At 43.6% G+C, this 18,005-nt stretch overlaps 1 protein-coding gene across 1 annotated transcript in view; it reads right to left on the bottom strand.

Annotated features, from left to right (window-relative positions):
• Positions 1-10,874: 10,874 nt before the first annotated feature.
• LOC137412439 (transient receptor potential cation channel subfamily M member 1) overlaps positions 10,875-18,005 on the bottom strand; it is a 164,863-nt gene continuing 157,732 nt past the window's right edge. Inside the window, exons 25-27 of the mRNA XM_078772685.1 lie at positions 15,196-15,401; positions 13,269-13,401; positions 10,875-13,001 (exon numbers count right to left, since the gene is read on the bottom strand). Coding sequence (XP_078628811.1) covers positions 12,302-13,001; positions 13,269-13,401; positions 15,196-15,401 — 1,039 coding nt within the window. The 3' untranslated portion in view covers positions 10,875-12,301. The remainder of the gene's footprint in view (positions 13,002-13,268; positions 13,402-15,195; positions 15,402-18,005) is intronic.

The raw sequence follows: 18,005 nt of genomic DNA, 5'->3' as shown, positions 1-18,005 counted from the left end.
TAACGCTGGATGGCATTATTTTATTCGATTCAAGTGATAGAAGATCATTGCTGTCATCTTCGAACGGGTTGCCCATCTCCTCAATGGTTGAAACAAGAGAGCGCACATCTTTGGCAAATGCTTGTTGTATACTACCAGTTTGTTCATGGTGTAGGTCCCTTTGCTCCTTCGGCTTCAAGTACAACTCTTCAAACTCTTCGATCATTCGAGATACCTCAGGGCCCGCTGTCATCCACCTCCTCAGTGCAGCAGGGTTTTCAGTCAGGCCGACCGCTCCACCGTCTCCTTTCGTGAGCCTGATCGAGGCCTATTGATGAGAATTTCCGTCCAGTCTTGTTGGCAGTGAATGAGCCCTGGCAGAAGTTCTGGTAGACATGTGGACTAGTTTCTCGGAGCGCCACCATATCTCGCACATGAACAGGCAACCATCTGGCATAGTTAGTGTGATCCATGGAAAAAAACCAGGATACTCGTTGTGCTGTGGACTCCACATAGAGCTTGAAGTTTGAGCAACGAATGGATCTGACAAACTGGAAGATGGACAGCTGGAAGTCTAAGACAGTAGACCAGTACAAAAACTGTGGATGGCTATCTCTTTGTCCTGAGCACCAGTCGTCAAAGCTTCTTGGTTGATCTGTGACCTCCAGATATGTTCCATATGCTTTCTTCTGCAAAATGTGTAGTGCGGCTGCTGTGACTTGGTGTGCGTGCCTGGCTTTGCACAAGTTGGATGCATGGATTAGAGAATCAGCTGTACCCGCTGTAGCGATGGTAGCCTTGGTTATGGCATTCGTCCATCCACTGCCGTCCATGAAATCACCAATTGTCTTGAGGGCAGCCATCTCCGTGTGCAGTGGCCCCAACATCATAACCAATTTGTCTTCACCATAAAGTTCAGGATGACTCCACTGTATCCGCTTGCCAAGTGCATAGAGGGGTTGATCCATCGTGATGACTGGTACTTGATCTGGATTCAGGAGTTGTGTGGCAGCCTTTACAACTTTTATGACGTGAGTGATCATGGCAACAGATGTTGATTTCTCTCTAAACATTGGCATCAAGGCTGTGGTCGCCTTCGGCTTCACCATCTGATGTAGGTGGCCAGCATGATATGCAGCCCAAGATATGAACTCATCACGATCTGATTTCCCTGAATCATACCATCTTTTCAGTTCCTCCAACCAGTTTGTCTCCAACTTTCTGTCTTGCACCCATGCATCAGACATTGCCTTTACAGGCCCTTGCAGTTTCGGCACGAAGAGGTGTTTTGGAAAGCCATCAGCAGGCAACACACTTGTGTAGGTTGCAGGGAGTGGTTGAATTTGTTTGGGTCCCTCTTTCGATATTATCAATCTTCCACGGTCTTCTCCAGGATCATCCTCTGTTGGGTGCTGGCAGAGCGATATCGCAGTTCCATGGAAGGAATCCTTTGCAGTCACCGAGCTGGGATTGTGGTCGATATTATCTGCTTGTGCTGTCGTGAAAACGCCAGAGCGTAGCTTGGGAGGACAAACAACACCATCGGCTTCAAACTGTTGAATAGCAGCATTTGCAGCACTCGCTGACAATCCTAGGATGCGGTCGTACGACACACACAGTCCTAGACTATAGAAGCGATCTATGAGCTGCCAACTGCGCGTTCAGAATGTACTTTTAATGCTATGTAGATTGGTACCAGATTTTCTCAGTCTCTGTTGTGGCGAACGGTTTCCCTTTCCTTTGCTGCTGATTTCACACTATTAAATGCAAGCAACTGTGCAATAGTCCTACCTGCTTTTCCAACTGACTCCTCTTTCCCTGTCTGATGCACAATGCTAGGACCTTCTAAAATCATGGTCACCAGAGCTAAGAGAGAACTTGGAATGCTGGCATCTGCGAAAGTCCCATCAAAACAATAATTCCCTTGAAAGATCTGTCTTCTCACTATCTGTGCTGCCCTGGCCAAGTTAATAGCTGCAGCATCGAAGTCGCTTTCGCAAGCTCTCTTCAGAGCATCCCCAACATCAGTGTCAAAAGCTAGCATCACATCATTACCCTTTTTACTGGCTGACAGGGATGGACAGTATGACAGTAAGCTGTCTTTCAAACGTGTGGAATTCACATTCACATCCTCTCCAACACCAAGGTCTATCAGTCGGTCTTTGTCGATGTTCACTAAATCTGCTAACCTAAAGACAGTGGCAAGACCCTGCTCACACTTCCGTGCCTCTTCAATGTAAGACAATAACTCAGCAAAGGCAATGCTACGACACCTTTGATCCTCTTCCCTGTCTGCTTTGTTAGATTGATGACCTAAGAACACTTTAGAGGCACGGTTGTAAAGTGCACTTGGACACCGCTTATGATACCTAGCCTCAATAGCCACCATATCTCCTCCAGCAAGTTTTCTTAGCAAGTGAGTGTCTTTCAGCATTACAGCATAGCGTCAGACATTTTCGTCTAAACCAAATGTAGAAGCCCTATGGAGTCCAGCATCTCCACCCAGTCCATCACAAAAGAAACAAGTTGGTTCTGATTGCTCACTAATGTGCGACAGATTGATGAGACGACGTGTTTTCACTGGACTACCTCCCTGCTGTGCTTCTGATCCATCTAATGTCCGCTTCTTGGCAGAGGCATACCTATCAATTTTGGAGACAGAAAGTTTACTTCTGCAGGACTTATGCCATGATGCAGTGTTCGATATCAATGTCATTTCAATGCCATTGCCGTCATCAATGCGATCGAGGTCGATCTGGAATGGATCGTAGCCCTTTTCCTGTGCTAACTTCAGCTGACCATCCAACAACTTGTAGCTCACATCAGCATCCAAGCGTGTGCCCCTCTTTGGCTGTTGAAGCGATTCTGATGTCGTCTCTTGACAAAGGACACATAGACTCCAGTCAGTTGATGGGATGTCTGGTGGATCATCATGGCTCCCACTAGGGTGAGGTTGAACCAGGGTGAATTTCTTGGACATTTTCTCAATCTGAAAGAAAGAAATAGGACTTGGAAAAAAAAAAATTCATACATAAAATAAAAGTGACATAATGGACATGTATTGCACAGATAAAGTATTATTATTATTGATTAGATAAACTAATTAAATAATGGCAATCAAACGCTGTGGCAGACACGTCTTACATGGCATACTATAGTATCGAAACATTACATTTGGTGCTAGATGTAGTATGGACCTATACAATGGTTTTCCTGAGGGGAGTTCCAGTGTCTTACCCCATGTAACTTTGATTAATTAATACCATTCCATTGTTATCAGAGACCAATAAAACAATGTGTATCACTTGGAATTGAAATTTTACCTAAAATACTATGAGAGATTCAAGGAAAATGGAAACACCATGGCGGCCATCTTGAAATTAAAGATGATGGATGCCAATCTTTATGCAATTGATCCCATTGGATTCTGAAAACATGGGGTAAGACACTGGAGCTGTGGTGTTATCGCTCATAGTATAGAAGTTATTGAGGGAAATAGGTCACAGAGGGCGGTCATGTTGAAATTCAATATGGCGGCCACCAGGGGTTCTGAATTTTTGGGCACCCCTCAGGAAAACAATTGTATAGGTCCATACTACATCTGTGCCAAATTTGGTGCTTTCCTAAAAAAATGAACGATGCTTCCTCTTAACTGGCTAACTATATATATTGTGAACGGATACGGAACTGGGCCCCGGTGAACGCACATCCATGATACGTCGGAGTCCCTAATCAGTTATACAGTTGTATATGTGCCCAGACAGGTCCCCACCCATCGTCTAAGGGAGATTGGGTAGATGCGTTGTGTACAGGATATAGTAGGTCTTCATTCCCTCCTCCTCTATATCCTCCAGTTCTCCCTCCTTTAAATCATCTTTTATTCATGACTCACATACCATGGTTACCATTTTGTGCACCACACAGTCCAATTTGGTTCTCTCTCCCCCCCAGATTACCCATTATCATTCTTCACGTATGTATCAGGTACAATCTGCTATTCGTAAATTCCCTTTTTTTCTTTCAATAACACCCTCTCATACAGCATCACACACAACCACCTCATAAGCCACCACGTCACAGACAACCACAATTCAGACAACAAAGAAAGTAACAACGCTCCTGCCCTTTCAACCCCATTGAAATGACAGCAGAAGGAGGCGTGGACTGGTGAGCGCACCATTGAGTGTGTGATGTGGCACGTCAAATGGGAAACCACGACCTTTGCTCCCAGGAACTCTGATTCCCCAAATCTCCATTCCTCTGCTTAAAAGCTGTTGCCACATGCTGGGGACCCTGAGACAACTTGGCTGCCTTTCAGAGCCATCAGATTGTGCTGAAGCCAGGACGAGCTGCGCCAGAAGGGGCTGAGAGCCGATAGTTTGAGTACGTGGCAGAGGGCAAACGCGCAGAGAGGTCCCTAGTGCGGGGAGATAGCTCCATACTGACGTACACTTCTTTTTCTTGCTATCCCTACTATTAATATCTAATCCATCTCCCTTGACTCACAAAGAGCATCAGAAGTTAAAAAGAGCTGGCAGTGACTTGGCTCTTGACCCTTCTGGGCAAGGCTTATTTGGCTGTATTTGGTCAGTTGTTTAATTACATTCGAGCCTCCCATTTTCCTTTAAAGCATCCATCACCCACATAGTCTCACTTACATTTACACCTTTTTGCTTTCCTTACACCTCCTTATTCCTCACTTGTTTCCTGTTTCCGGATTGGCACATGTCCGTCGACGTGTGCCACGGTTAGCCAAAGACCAAACCAACGCCTTTCTTTGCCCCTCTATCTTCTCCTCCTATCTACGTGTCCTTGGTATGATGCTGCTGGTGCCTTGTCCTGTGTGTAGCTAATTAGGATAAGATTGTAGAAGGAGAATAAGTGCTAAGGATTCAAATCTGATCTTTTGTGCCTTTTTCATTATTGATGTGCCTGTATATATTGTGCTTTTCATCATTGATTATTGTGCTTGTAAATACATGTGCTTAATTTGGTAAGTGGTTTGTTCACATTCCTGCTCATTTCGTCTCATTCTCTGTTGGTTCACTGTGGTGCGTAAGTTTAGATAGACAGGAAGTTCTTCCCCACCGATTGGCTCAGTAACCTATCCAGTGCATACTCGACAGTTCCACACAGCTTTGCATAATACATATGAATGCGCACTGAGGGTACGTGCCCCAATTCGCATCGCCAACTCACCGGAAAGGTAACACGTTTGTAAAAGAGTGAGGACCCTGCCAGGTTTGGTGGTATCAATCACCATCCATAGTTGCTTGCTAACCTGATGGGCCGTGGACTTATATGTGGTGCAGCGGCCTGCAGGGCCGGGGTTTGGGACGAGCCCAAGAAGTCCCTCTTGTGGTAAACCCCAAATTCCGGTTCTGTAACAGTATATTATATAGACTGTATGCATTGCAGCAGTAGTGGATCCAGAGTGGAAAGGATGGACAGGATCATTGCTTCCTCTTTGGCAAAGGACCAATGAATGAAGGCATTATAAAGTAATAGGGAGTCAGAAGGGGGATACCCCCACCAAGCCTATCTGTGAACCTGCCACTGCACATTTTGGGAGAGGGGGTTGTAGGGGTTTTGCAAGTTTGATATGTTGTGTATGTATATGTAGTCGTGGCCAAAAATATTGGCACCCTTGCATATTTTTCAAATAATGCACCATTTCTTCCAGAAATTGTTGAAATTTAAAAATATTTTGGTATCCACATATGTGGATACCAAAATATTTTTAAATTTCAACAAAGGTGAATGTGAACCACATGTGAATGTGAACCACAACAAAGGTGAACTCACCACAGGTGAATTCAATTCCAAAGTAAAGGAGAATCACCTGCTTTAAATATAATTATTTCTAACAACTTCTAAAAGGTGCCAATCATATTGTAACGAATTTGGAAAGTGTAAAGAATGTGAGAAATGGTTTGCTGTGTTTTAACTGGCCCTCGTAGAGTAAATAAGATCGAAAGACGTCCCCCTAGTTAATTCCATGAACCTACAGACAGGCCACGATATATCTTTTTTAAATAGCTTATTTCCTTATTCTATGTAGGCTAAATATGTGTTTCCCACTAGATTGACTCTGCATTGCATCAAACGAAATAAAGCGTAGGCCCCTCCGATGATCCATGGCAGCTCAAGTGCCAGGGATTCCCCCACTTGAGCTTTGACAGCAACCGTTTATTGCAGTACTGAACTGCTGTGCAACGTGACGGCGCCTTACCTGCAGCTGCTGACCGGTTTTCGCCATTTGTGGCCATTACGACCAAGGGGAGTGGCCAGAGAAGACGAGTCGCCCCCCTCATCATAGGGGGGAGGAGTAAGTCGGCCCCGCTCATCCAACCCAGAACAAGGGGTTTGGCTAAGAGAGGGCGGAGCGGGAACCCCCGAGAAAGTGCGCGAAGGTTCGGTGAGAAACCGATATAAGCCGCCGCGGGACGCACTCCACGCTCTTGCTCTGACCCCGTCCTCTTGCTTGCTGTCGCTCGTTGTTGCTGGGGAGAAGGAAGACGCCTGAACGAGCAGGTGTGTGCGAGCCATCGTGCGACCAGCTGCGCTGCAGCTAAGGGGCCGCAGGCCACGAAAAGGACGCGCCAGGCAGCAATCCACGCTGGACCCTCCATTGCCTCCCAAAACAACCATCCATCCTCAAGCCATACCTGCCTGCAATATCCCCCGTGTAAGTGTGAACGTCGTCTGTCTTGAATGTTGTCCTCGGGTTTTTAAGTAAATTGAATAGTATAAGCTAACGATTCACTGTGTGACTGCTTCTTCCATCCATTGCTTGTAAATAACTTTGATCGCTCCTTCTTTTTGCTTGTGTGTATAATAAATCCTGTTATTCCTCCGTACTCTGTCTTCTTCTCTCTTCCTTCTCTTTCGGTCGCTTTAGAGGTTTCCAAATTGAATATCTGTGGTGCGATCTGGTCAACGTTGGGGGAGTCGGGCCAATCGGGGATCCTGTAACAGTCGCGGTTGACCAACCGCTCGGCCCAAAGTAACATCTTGTCCGCGACCCGTAACAATATTGTCCGGGCCATTTTAGGATTTCTGTGTGGAATAAGCTAAGATTTAGTAATTTTTCAGCTTTTTTGTTTTGTTCCACTGCAAACCAAAGAAATACATATATGTATGTATTTCTTTGGTTGGCACCTTTTAGGTTGGCACCTTTGTCATCAAAGAAATACATATATGTATTTCTTTGGTTTGCAGTGGAACAAAACAAAAAAGCTGAAAAATTACTAAATCTTAGCTTATTCCACACAGAAATCCTAAAATGGCCCGGACAATATGATTGGCACCTTTTAGAAGTTGTTAGAAATAATTATATTTAAAGCAGGTGATTCTTCTTTACTTTGGAATTGAATTCACCTGTGGTGAGTTGCAGGTGCCTGCAATATAAAAATCACTCATTCAACCAGTTTGAATAGAGAAAAGGAGTCATTCTGCTGTTTTGTGTCACTGTGTGTACCGCAATGAGCATGGAGAAAAGAAAGAAAACCAATGAATTGTCCGAGGAGGTCAGACACACGATTGTAGCCAAGCATGGACAATCTCAAGGGAACAGGTCCATCTCCAGAGACCTTGATGTTCCTGTGTCCACCGTACACAATGTTATCATGAAATTTAAGGCCCATGGCACTGTAACTGACCTCTCTGGACATGGCCACAAGAGAAAACTTGATCGTAGATTGCAGCGAAGGATTGTTTGAATGGTGGAGAAAGCACAGATGATACAAAATTAGAGCTTTTTGGGAAAACATCATCTCTGTTTACAGAAAACAAAATGAAGCCTTCAAAGAAAAGAACACCTTCACTACAGTCAAAGACAGAGGAGGATCTGTGATGTTTTGGGGTTGCTGTGCTGCCTCTGGCACTGGGTGCCTTGAATGTGTGCATGGCATCAAGAAATCAGGAGATTACCAAGGCATTTTGGAGCACAATGGTCGACCCAGTGTCAGAAAGCTGGGTCTCCGTCAAAGGTCATGGGTTTGCAGCAGGGTGCGTGTCATAACTTGTCCATAACGTGACCCCAAACACACTTCAAAAAGCACCTAGGAATGGTTCAAGACAAAACGCTGGACTGTTCTGAAGTGGCCAGCAATGAGTCCTGATCTAAATCCCATTGAACACCTGTGGGGAGATCTGAAAACAGCAGTTGGGAGAAGGCACCCTTCAAATCTGGGAGAACTGGAGCAGTTTGCACAAGAAGAGTGGGCCAAACTGCCAGTAGAGAGGAGTAGGAAGCTCATTCATGGCTATGGGAAGTGCTTGACTGCAGTTATTTTGTCCATAGGCTGTGCTACCAAATATTAAGTCTAGGGTGTCAATAATTTTGTCAATGCCATTTCTTTTTATTTTCTGATTTAAAAGACTATATTAAGTTCTGAATCAAAAACAAAGGTTCTATAATATTAACAATGAAATAGAGTGTTGTAGTTATTTGAAAAAAGTGCAAGGGTGCCAATATTTTTGGCCATGACTGTATATTCAACATGTTATGTATACGCATAATCCTATCAAAACATGAAGTTAATACTTTTATTGTTGCCTCTACTTTTCATCCAAATTCTTTAGAAGAAGAATGGCACTCGGTAGTGTACATACCTCCGCCAGACTGAACAGTTTGTTTTGTATCCCACCGATAGTCCAGATCTGGATCCGTACCTAAACCAAAACCGAATCAGCTTGTTATTGTCATCTAACTAACTCATCCACCTTGTTTTGTCATAACTTGTCCATAACGTTTTTAGATATTGTGTTATATACAGTTTTTCACCTTATCGTTTTTCATCTTCACTTAATCGTGAAGAATCGCTTAAAAAATTCTCTGATCCAGATATTCACCAAAATCTACTCATTTTTGTCTGCTATGAGGAGAGCAGACGTCAACCTCTGCTACGAGGAGAGGCTAAAGGAGACAGGGCTTTATACATTAGAAAGGAGGTGGTTTTGAGGGGATATAATAGAGATGTTTAAGATAATGAAGACTAAAGCCAAAAGAAGTGCAGAATGATTATTCCGCACAGTAGACAGTGACAGGACCAGGGACCATAACCTGAGAGTAAAGTAAAGAGGAGAGTTGAGAAGGTAGTAAAGCAGGGGTATTTCACTCAGAGTAGTTACAGCATGGTGTGTGGTCTCTCTGGAAAGGTAGTGGCAGCAGAAACAGTGGATAAGTTTAAATTGGAATTAGGTAGGTACCTGGATTAGGTAAGTATTGGAGATAGAGGGGTTTAGTGATGTTGGCAGGACTTTTAGGTAGCTTGAGTATGGATGGGTGATTGTGTGCATCTCAAACCCCGACCAACAAGATAAGCTCAACCGACCTTTTTCAGGTGCATACAAATATCCCATACAAATATACAAAATCACAGACTGGGCAAACAAGTGAAACATGTCTTTGAATCCTGACAAATCTCACACTCTTACGATGTCTCTCCTAAAAGACCGACTGGACAACCCTCCCATCCACTTTCTGAATAATCCTCTCCAAGAAGTTCTGTCACTCAAGCTTTTGGGTCTCACTATCTGCCATGATCTTTCCTGGGAAAACCACATTTCAAATCTGGCCTCCAAAGCCAGTCGCCGACTGGGCATCCTCCGTCGTGTGATGTCCTTCCTTGGCACACCTGAGCTCCTCACCACATAAAAGGGTTTCATCCGCAGCTCAATGGAATACTGCTCTCCCCTCTGGGCTGGTGCTCCTGCCTCACACCTAGCTCGTCTTCACGCTGTTGAAACCAAAGCGTTCAGAATCATTGGAATCTCCCGCGATGAAGCTAACTTCAAGGGCCTTTCACTCACTCACTGCAGGCAGGTGGGTGGTCTTTCCGTCTTCTACCGACTCCTCTCTGGCCTTGCCCCCCCCAGCCCCCCAGCTCTCTCTGGGCTCTGTCCCCCAAATATTCCTACAGGTCGCACAAGATCTGCCTGCAACCCTCTTATGGTTAAACTGCCAAAATCAAGACTCTCTGCTCACCTTCACTCCTTCATTCCTCTTTTCTCCCGCCCCTGGAACAAACTCCCTCACTCTCTTCAATCCCACTCCACCCTCCAGGTCTTTAAAACAGCTGTTCACCACCATCTCTTATCTTCCCCCATCCAAAACCTTGATCTTTTCTGCCCCGCAAATTTCACCCCAAATCCACTTTTTTTGAAATACCAACTTCTGTCCGGGAAGTCCTTGGTGTCCTTGTGTTTTATACTTCTCCCCCCCCCCCCCCCCCCCTTCCCACGCCTCCTCCCCCCAAGCCATCTCCCTCCCACACATCTCCCTGCTCTCAAATGTTATGTTTGTGTGCTTCCCCTTCTCTCCCCACCATCTTGTCTTCCGCTCCCTCTTTTTATATATTTTGTTTGTCTGGTTGATTTGTTTGTGAAATAAATGTTAGCTCTTTCACGAGCCTCGATTCAGCATACAAAAAAAAAAAAAAAATCTCTGCAACCAAGCCATCTCTGCCAGAGCTTCAGGATAGGGATGTTTAGAGAAATCTTATTATGTAAAACTACCAGGGATGTCTCTTTGCTGTGGTTGTATTTCCACCACTCCCCCCCCCCCCCCCCACCCTCCCAATCCGCCCCAATGCAAGTCAGGGGCCAAATCTTTCCCACACGGTGTCTGCTGCCAGATTTCTCAGCACAACACGATCACGGTCAGAGCACCAATTTTTTCCACATGGACTGGCCCACTCCCTACTGTGTTTGCCTGACACACACACACACACACACACACACACACACACACACACACACACACACACACACACACACACACACACACCTTGCTTTACTAAGGCAAGAGTACCCCATCTTAAATTTAAGGGCCTGTTCAAGCAGAACTTTGCTGGGCTAATCAACAGCAATTAGATATATTGATTAGAAGATTTTTAAAGAGCAGCCCAGTATTTTATTATGAAACAAACATCTTTCCAGAAATCTTCAAGCATCGTAATTGTTTTCCAAACTCTGCAAAGTGTGCATTGAATTTTACCATTCGACCTTGAATGTCCATACATCACTAAATCATCAAACACAAAAAATGTAATGTAGTTTTTTTTGTTTTTCAACAAGAATAGTAGGTTCAGGAAACTGCATAAAAGAGATCATAAAATCAAAGGCCTTTTAAACAGAGGATACACCAGGTAGGCAAACCTATAATGGTAAGAGAAAAGGAAATGATAAACAACATATACAAACACTTTACGAAATGATATAGATTGTCACTTTTTTTTTTATTATTATTTTTTTTTTGTATACTTAATCGAGGCTCGTGAAAGAGCTAACATTTATTTCACAAACAAATCAACCAGACAAACAAAATATACAAAAAGAGGGAGCGGAAGACAAGATGGGGAGAGAAGGGGAAGCACACAACCACAACATTTGAGAGCAGGGAGAAGTGTGGGAGGGAGAGGGCTTGGGGGCAGGAGGCATGGGAAGAGGAGGGGGGTGGAGGTGGGGGGGGGGGGGGGAGAGGAGAGGTATAACACACATTACACATCAAATTGCATTTCTAACACTTGGGTGGGAAACAGAGACCACTGTATACATTCAGTCTTTACTCAGGAGTCGAAAGGTAAGGGGGGATGAGGTGGAAGGGGGAGAGGGGAGGTTTTGGAGGAGGAGGAGCACCAAAACATTATCTTCAGGAAAACAATGAGGATTTATATTTAATTAATTTCAGTTCCATAATATAGTTCCTCTAGTTAAGTTACCGTTCATTGCAACAGTTATCAAATGTCTCCGATAAGAAGAACCGAAGTTCATCTACTTGTGTCTGTTCTTACGTGACATTCTTTGTAAAAGAGGCATGTGCAAACTTCGCGTATACGCTCCTCCAGTTCCATTTTTTCTTTGGATCCTCCATGATCATCTTCCGTAAGTATCTGAACCTCGAGGCAGAGTAAAATCTTCAGAGTTTCCTCGCTCAAACGCTTTTTCTCGAAAAGTCCCCCCTTCGTCTTTCACAAGGGAGCACTGCAACATGGCAGAGCCTTTTCTCAGCATAGCACACCTCGAGTCATCCATATTGGGCATGGTGGTGCAGTTTGGTTCCGCAAAAAACCGTTGTTGATTCTGTGCTTTGCAAGGTGCACCTTGGTTTTGTGGGACCGCAACTACCATACTCCTTGATTTTGTCCAACAATGCTCCTCCTGTAATGCTACTACTTGGCCAAATGTTTCCAAGCAGGAACTGCTTTTTGATTTCCAAAATGGAAAACGATTATGGTAAGAAAATACATGGCAAGGCCAGACGCGATTTGAAGAGTTGGGACAAATGAGGTGCTTATTTCCGCATTCCTTTGCGACTTTAGATGACTGAAGTTTTGAAAAACGTACATTTTGGTGCATCACTTTCTGGCGTAGCAATGGCCGAATCGTCCGCAGATATAGAAACGTGAAAATCAACCAAACATTCCGCATTGTTATCATCACTCACACCACAGGCCTTGTGGGCCAAGAGGTTGTTGTCTTTGACATTCATGTTTTGAACCTTATGGTGATAAATGCTTTTTGACCTTCTTTTAGGATAACCTCCAATCTTGTATGCAATGCTTGTATGCTTTTTTGGTGCGTGAAAGGAACAGCTTTTGTGCTTTGCTGGACGTGGTGGAGAATGAGATTCTGTAGAGTCAAATTTACTGAATTCTGCTTTGTTTTGATCAAAAGCAGATGCAGCAATACTGCTATGCAAGTCATCAAGAAACACATTGCCATCACCTGCTTCACTGCAGTGGAATGCCATTGCAGGTGCTGAATTGTCAGGCGCACCCTTTTTACCGTCTTCGCTTGTAAATAAAGCAGAGTCTGCACATTCTAATGATGAAGTCGATGACCGAGATCGTTCTAGATCCAAGGAAGAAAGTCCAGATATTTTTTCGAGGGATATGGTCACACGTTCAAAAAACTGTTCAAATCTTCCCAGACGTAGATCAGCTGCTTGAATGGCGGCTTTCATAAAGCGCTCACTTTCGTTCATTTCTTCGAGTCGTATTGTCATGTTTTCTACCCTGCCATCACAAGAACAGTGGAGAAAATTTACTTTGTACAGTATACAATGCTTCCTGTAGTTTTCAGCACACATTCATGTATAGATGGCATATGCATAGCTGAACTGAAATATTGATCCTAGTTTTACCTTATGATCTGTACTCAATCGTGAATTTTGTCAGTGCCAAAAAGTGGTTATCGAGCACGAAGATGATGTTGACGCATCAGTGGAGAACAAGCATGTAAAAGTTTTTAACACTCTTAATTCCTTGTACTGTGAGATGCACCTTTGTGTGGTAACACGAATCCGCTCAGCTGAAGAGGAACTGAAGCGATCGTTCTTCTCTGCAAAGTACTCCTCCACACAGTGCTCTTCAAAATTGTGCAATTTCATCATCTCTTCATCATTCAGAAACAGCTCTGAAAAGTAAACGCTGATTGTTAAATCAATAATCCATAACTTTAATAGCTTAAGGATCTAGCTACACGAGTCCAAACTTACGGGTTCAAATTCTGCGTTCGATGGAAATGAGTTCACTTACTCTTTTTGTGATCCATGTAACTTGAGACAGAGAATATTTACCGAATTTGCAGAACGTTGACAGAGATTTTTTTTTGTATATTTAGTCTAGGATTGTGTAAGAGCTAACACATAGAACATGTAATAAAAGGAGTGGGAGACAAGAGGGGGAAGGAGAGGGAAGTACAACAACAGTAGGGAACAGGGACATCTGTGGAGAGAGAGGGCTGGGGCCAGGTAGACAGGATAAACAAGATGGACACTACTCGGACTTTCAGGAAAGAAAACGGAATTTGAAGGAGGTGGGTTGGATTAATGGATCTTGAGGTGGATTAATGGAAGTAGATTGCATGGAACACCAGCTTTTCCTTTTTTTTTTTTTTAATACATTTTCTATGTAACATGGCTGTATAATGGCAACACTTGTGTGCAAGAAAATCTGAGCACCAGAAAATTCGTCTTGGCTGAATGCGACTGGCGTCGGCACTGGACTGCTTGGTTTGTCCCATTTATTTACTCAGTGTCTTTTTCAACCTTATCCCCGTATTTTCTTTTTCAAGAAATCCCATTTTAATGAAAAGAAAGAGCCTGGTGTTGGTTTTATACTACTTCAAGTGAATCGAGCCCCCCGCACTCCCTCTGTTAAATTTCCCACGTTTTGCCTCTGTTAAATAATAATAATAATAAGAAGAATCAGAAGAAGAAGAAGAGATAAACTAAATGTTTGCCTGTTGTTATTTCCCACTGAGCACATGGCTCATGATTCAGAGAACCAGGTTTAAAACCCGTATACTATGTTGATATATCCATTGTCTGCCAATATCCTTGTAATTCATGTGAAATACCTTTTTGTGTATGCATGGCTCATGGAAGAACTAGGGCAGAATGGAAAGGAACAAAATGGAAAGGGGGGATGGTGAGAATGAGATCAAGGGGGAGAAGAACACATGCGGGTGAGCAAGCTGCACACAAGCTGAATGAAACACAGCAAAAAGAGGGAGGGGAAAGTGCGGATGGAACAGAAAAGGAACAAACAACGACAACCAACTAACAAATAAAAGGGAAGAGGAGTGAAATCTAACTTGGAAAAATGGAGTGTTTCAGAATGAGGTTCGTTTGGGGTAGAAGCTCTCATGAGTATGGATGGGGGATGACATTGAAAACTCTGAATGTCTTTCTCTGATAATGTTCACAAGCTCTCCCATGGGATTTAGATTAAAATATCTTTTAATGTCCTAAAATCTAAACGATCACCATGTTATATGTTTTGAACACCTTGTTGCAGAAAATAAAGAAAACCGTCGACTTTATTATTCACTTTATTTTTCTAAGCACTTTGATTAATCCTTCTATATAATCTAGGCAGATATGTTGTTCCAATTAAAATTTGAAATAATCCATTTCGATATTGCATTTCATTTTACTGGTATTTACTGGTATTCAAAGTTCATTTGGTAAATAAATACGAGTTTATCTATCGACCTATCATTGGATGGTGGTCAAAGGTTATCCAGTGATTGGATGGTGGCTACAACCACAACAGTAACTTTTCACTCTCCAATAAAAGATGTTTCAAGTAAAACCAGAACCAGAGTGACTGTTTCCTGCTGGCAGTTCATTGAAAACATCCTGCTTTATATTTTAAGGCTCTAAGAAATATAAAGTGCAATAATTACAAATGGAAACATTCATACTCAAGCCACTGTCCTTGTCATCCTTGTTGCCTTGGCACTTGCAACAGCAGTGTTGGTGACAGCAGCAGCAAAGGATCATGGTAAGATGGCTGAAAATGATGAGGGGCGGCGGTAACACTGGTCGTTCATGAAATGCCATGATTAGTTGGTATCGCTGAAACTTCCATACCTGATTGGAAATCGATTTTACTTCAAAGAAAGTGTTGCTGTGGAAAGGGTAAAATAAGCAAAAAGAAAAAAGGATTATATTGTGACTTCACTGGTTAATGTGTTTAGGATTGAAGCTGTTGTTCGACAGGTAAAAATACCATGTCTGGATAGCAAGTTTTTTTTAGTTTTTTTTGTATACAACATCGAGGCTCGTGTAAGAGCTAACATTAATCACAAAAATACAAACTGACACATAAAACATGAGATAAAGGGAGCAGGAGACAAGATGGGGAGAGAGAGGGAAGCACACAAGTACAACATTTGAGAGCAGGGACATCGGGAGATCTGTGGGAGGGAGAGGGCTTGGGGGGGGAGGAGGCACGTCAAGGGGGTGGGGGGGGGGGCGGGAAGGTATAAAACACATGGGCACTCCTCGGACTTCCAGGAAAGAAGTCGGAATTTCAAAAAAGTGGTTTAGGGGTGAATTAACGGGGGTAGAAAAGATCAAGGTTTTGAATGGGGGAAAATAAGAGATGGTGGTGAACAGCTGTTTTAAAGAGCTGGAGGGAGGAGTGGGATTGAATAGCGTGAGGGAGTTTGTTCCAGAGGCGGGAGAAAAGAGGAATGAAAGAGTGAAGGTGAATAGAGAGTCTTGTTTTTGTCAGTTTCTCCAGAAGAGGGTTGCAGGCAGCTCTTGTGCGACCTGTAGGAATATTTGGGGGACAGCGTACAGACAGAGCTGGGGGAACCTGGCCGAAGAGGAGTCGGTAGAAGACAGAAAAGTTAGGCAATTCAATTCCCTCCCAAACTTCCTTCGAATGAAATGGCAAGATATCTCAAAGGAAGCATAGTCCTCTTTGAGCAGTTTAGTCTAATAACTATAAAGAGTCATTCTGGTGTTTTGCAGGTCTGATGTTGCAAGTGAGGTTAAGGTGGCTATTAAAGATACGAGACTACCTTCTCAAAAATACCGGATAATTGTGTTCTAGTACCCTGGGCCAATTCTAAATTCCTGCCTTGAATGAGAAATGCATCGACAGAACCCTGGAATGGAGTAGCGACCTGTCCAGAATACGTTCTCAGCTCCTGAAACATTCACAAACGAGTTGTACAAAGTTTGAGAGAAGTACTGAATTATTATTGCTATTATTATTGTTGTTGTTGTTGTTGTTGTTTTTGTTCATCCAGCAGGATGGTGCAGAGGTATAGTGTCTTGGCTCCAGTCTTGTTCCTCATACGAGTAGATAAATGATCTCTCTGATGCTCTGGAGTCTGGAGAACCCTCGTTCCTACCGATTCCACATCATGCCGTACGATAATGCATCTGGCCAATAAGCCAGCAGCAGCTTTTTCCCTCTCTGCTGACCTGATGGGGATCAGTTGCTGGTCTGACACTTCAAATGTCATTCAATCTCAGCAAACCTCACATTCTCATACTATCTTCTGGAATGATTATAATCTGACATCACCCACATACTAATTTCCATGATAAACCACCTGGTGAGAGACAGTCATTTGAAATGTTGGGCCTCACCATTAACCATGACATCTTCTGGGCAGATCACGTATCAAAGCTTGCTTCCAAAGCAAGCCGCTGACTAGGAGTCCTCTATTGTGCCAAGTCTTTCCTTGGTAAATCAGAATTTCTCAAAGGCCTTTGACGATAGTTCTGCAGAGTTTTGCTTTCCCCTATGAATTGGTAGCCCTGCCATATGCCTGTCTCTACTGGATTCTCTGGAATCTAAAGCTGTTGACATAATTGGCATCTGCGATGGTGAAGGCAAAGAACAAGGCCTGTTGGTCCAACAGAGCAGACTGGTCAGTAGTTTCTCCGATCTTTCTCCCTCAGCCTTCCAACCCTCTTCAGCTCCGACAAGATGCACATGTTGCTTGATTAACCCTCTCCAAGTGAAGCTGTCAAAATCCAGGCTTAACTTAATAAATGTATCTGTTTGTTCGAGATGTGATTTAGAACCCATGCAGGCTCAGCCCAATGGATTCCAACAGGAATATACACAATATACATCTGTGTACATCACGTATTTTAGCTCATGCACAATGTTGAGTGACGTCTTATCTTCAACAGGTGACTGGACACTACATATGATGTAACTCGAGGCATTCACCAAGCACCATTTTGCTAAGGCCAAGCTTATCTATGCATTGATGATCCCACTGTACAGTACTGCACCAAGCAGACATCGAATCACTGAAGGAGGTGGATACTAACATCTGCCAGGAGTTTCTGCATGGCAACTGGGTTGTGAACACGAATCTACATGTCCCATGATTCTGTATGTATGCAATGGCAGAAGTCCAATCATTGGAAAAGCAAGACCGCATAAAGAATTGCGGCAAGTTGGCTGATCACTTCACCATCCATATACTGGAGAGATACAGCACGTGGATGAAGTGCCCCTCATATTTGACCGCTACAATGTGCCTATGTCATTGAACACGGTCACCCATGACAGGCGGCAAGGAAACCAACCAGTGATATCCGATCACCCAACGGATACAACAAACATAGCAGAGGTTTACATGAGGCAACACCTGTCACATGGTAAGACAAAGATGGAATGTACCTGCTACCTGGCTGAGAAGATGCTGGAGAAGGCACATGCAAATGAGAAGCACATGGTTGTGAGATGGGGGTTTCA

This window comes from Myxine glutinosa, chromosome 2, assembly GCF_964187855.1.
Source record: "Myxine glutinosa chromosome 2, kmMyxGlut1.1, whole genome shotgun sequence".
Classification (NCBI taxonomy): domain Eukaryota; kingdom Metazoa; phylum Chordata; class Myxini; order Myxiniformes; family Myxinidae; genus Myxine; species Myxine glutinosa.
The sequence above is the reverse complement of the archived record's forward strand: the minus strand, read 5'-3'. Positions and strand labels throughout refer to the sequence as shown.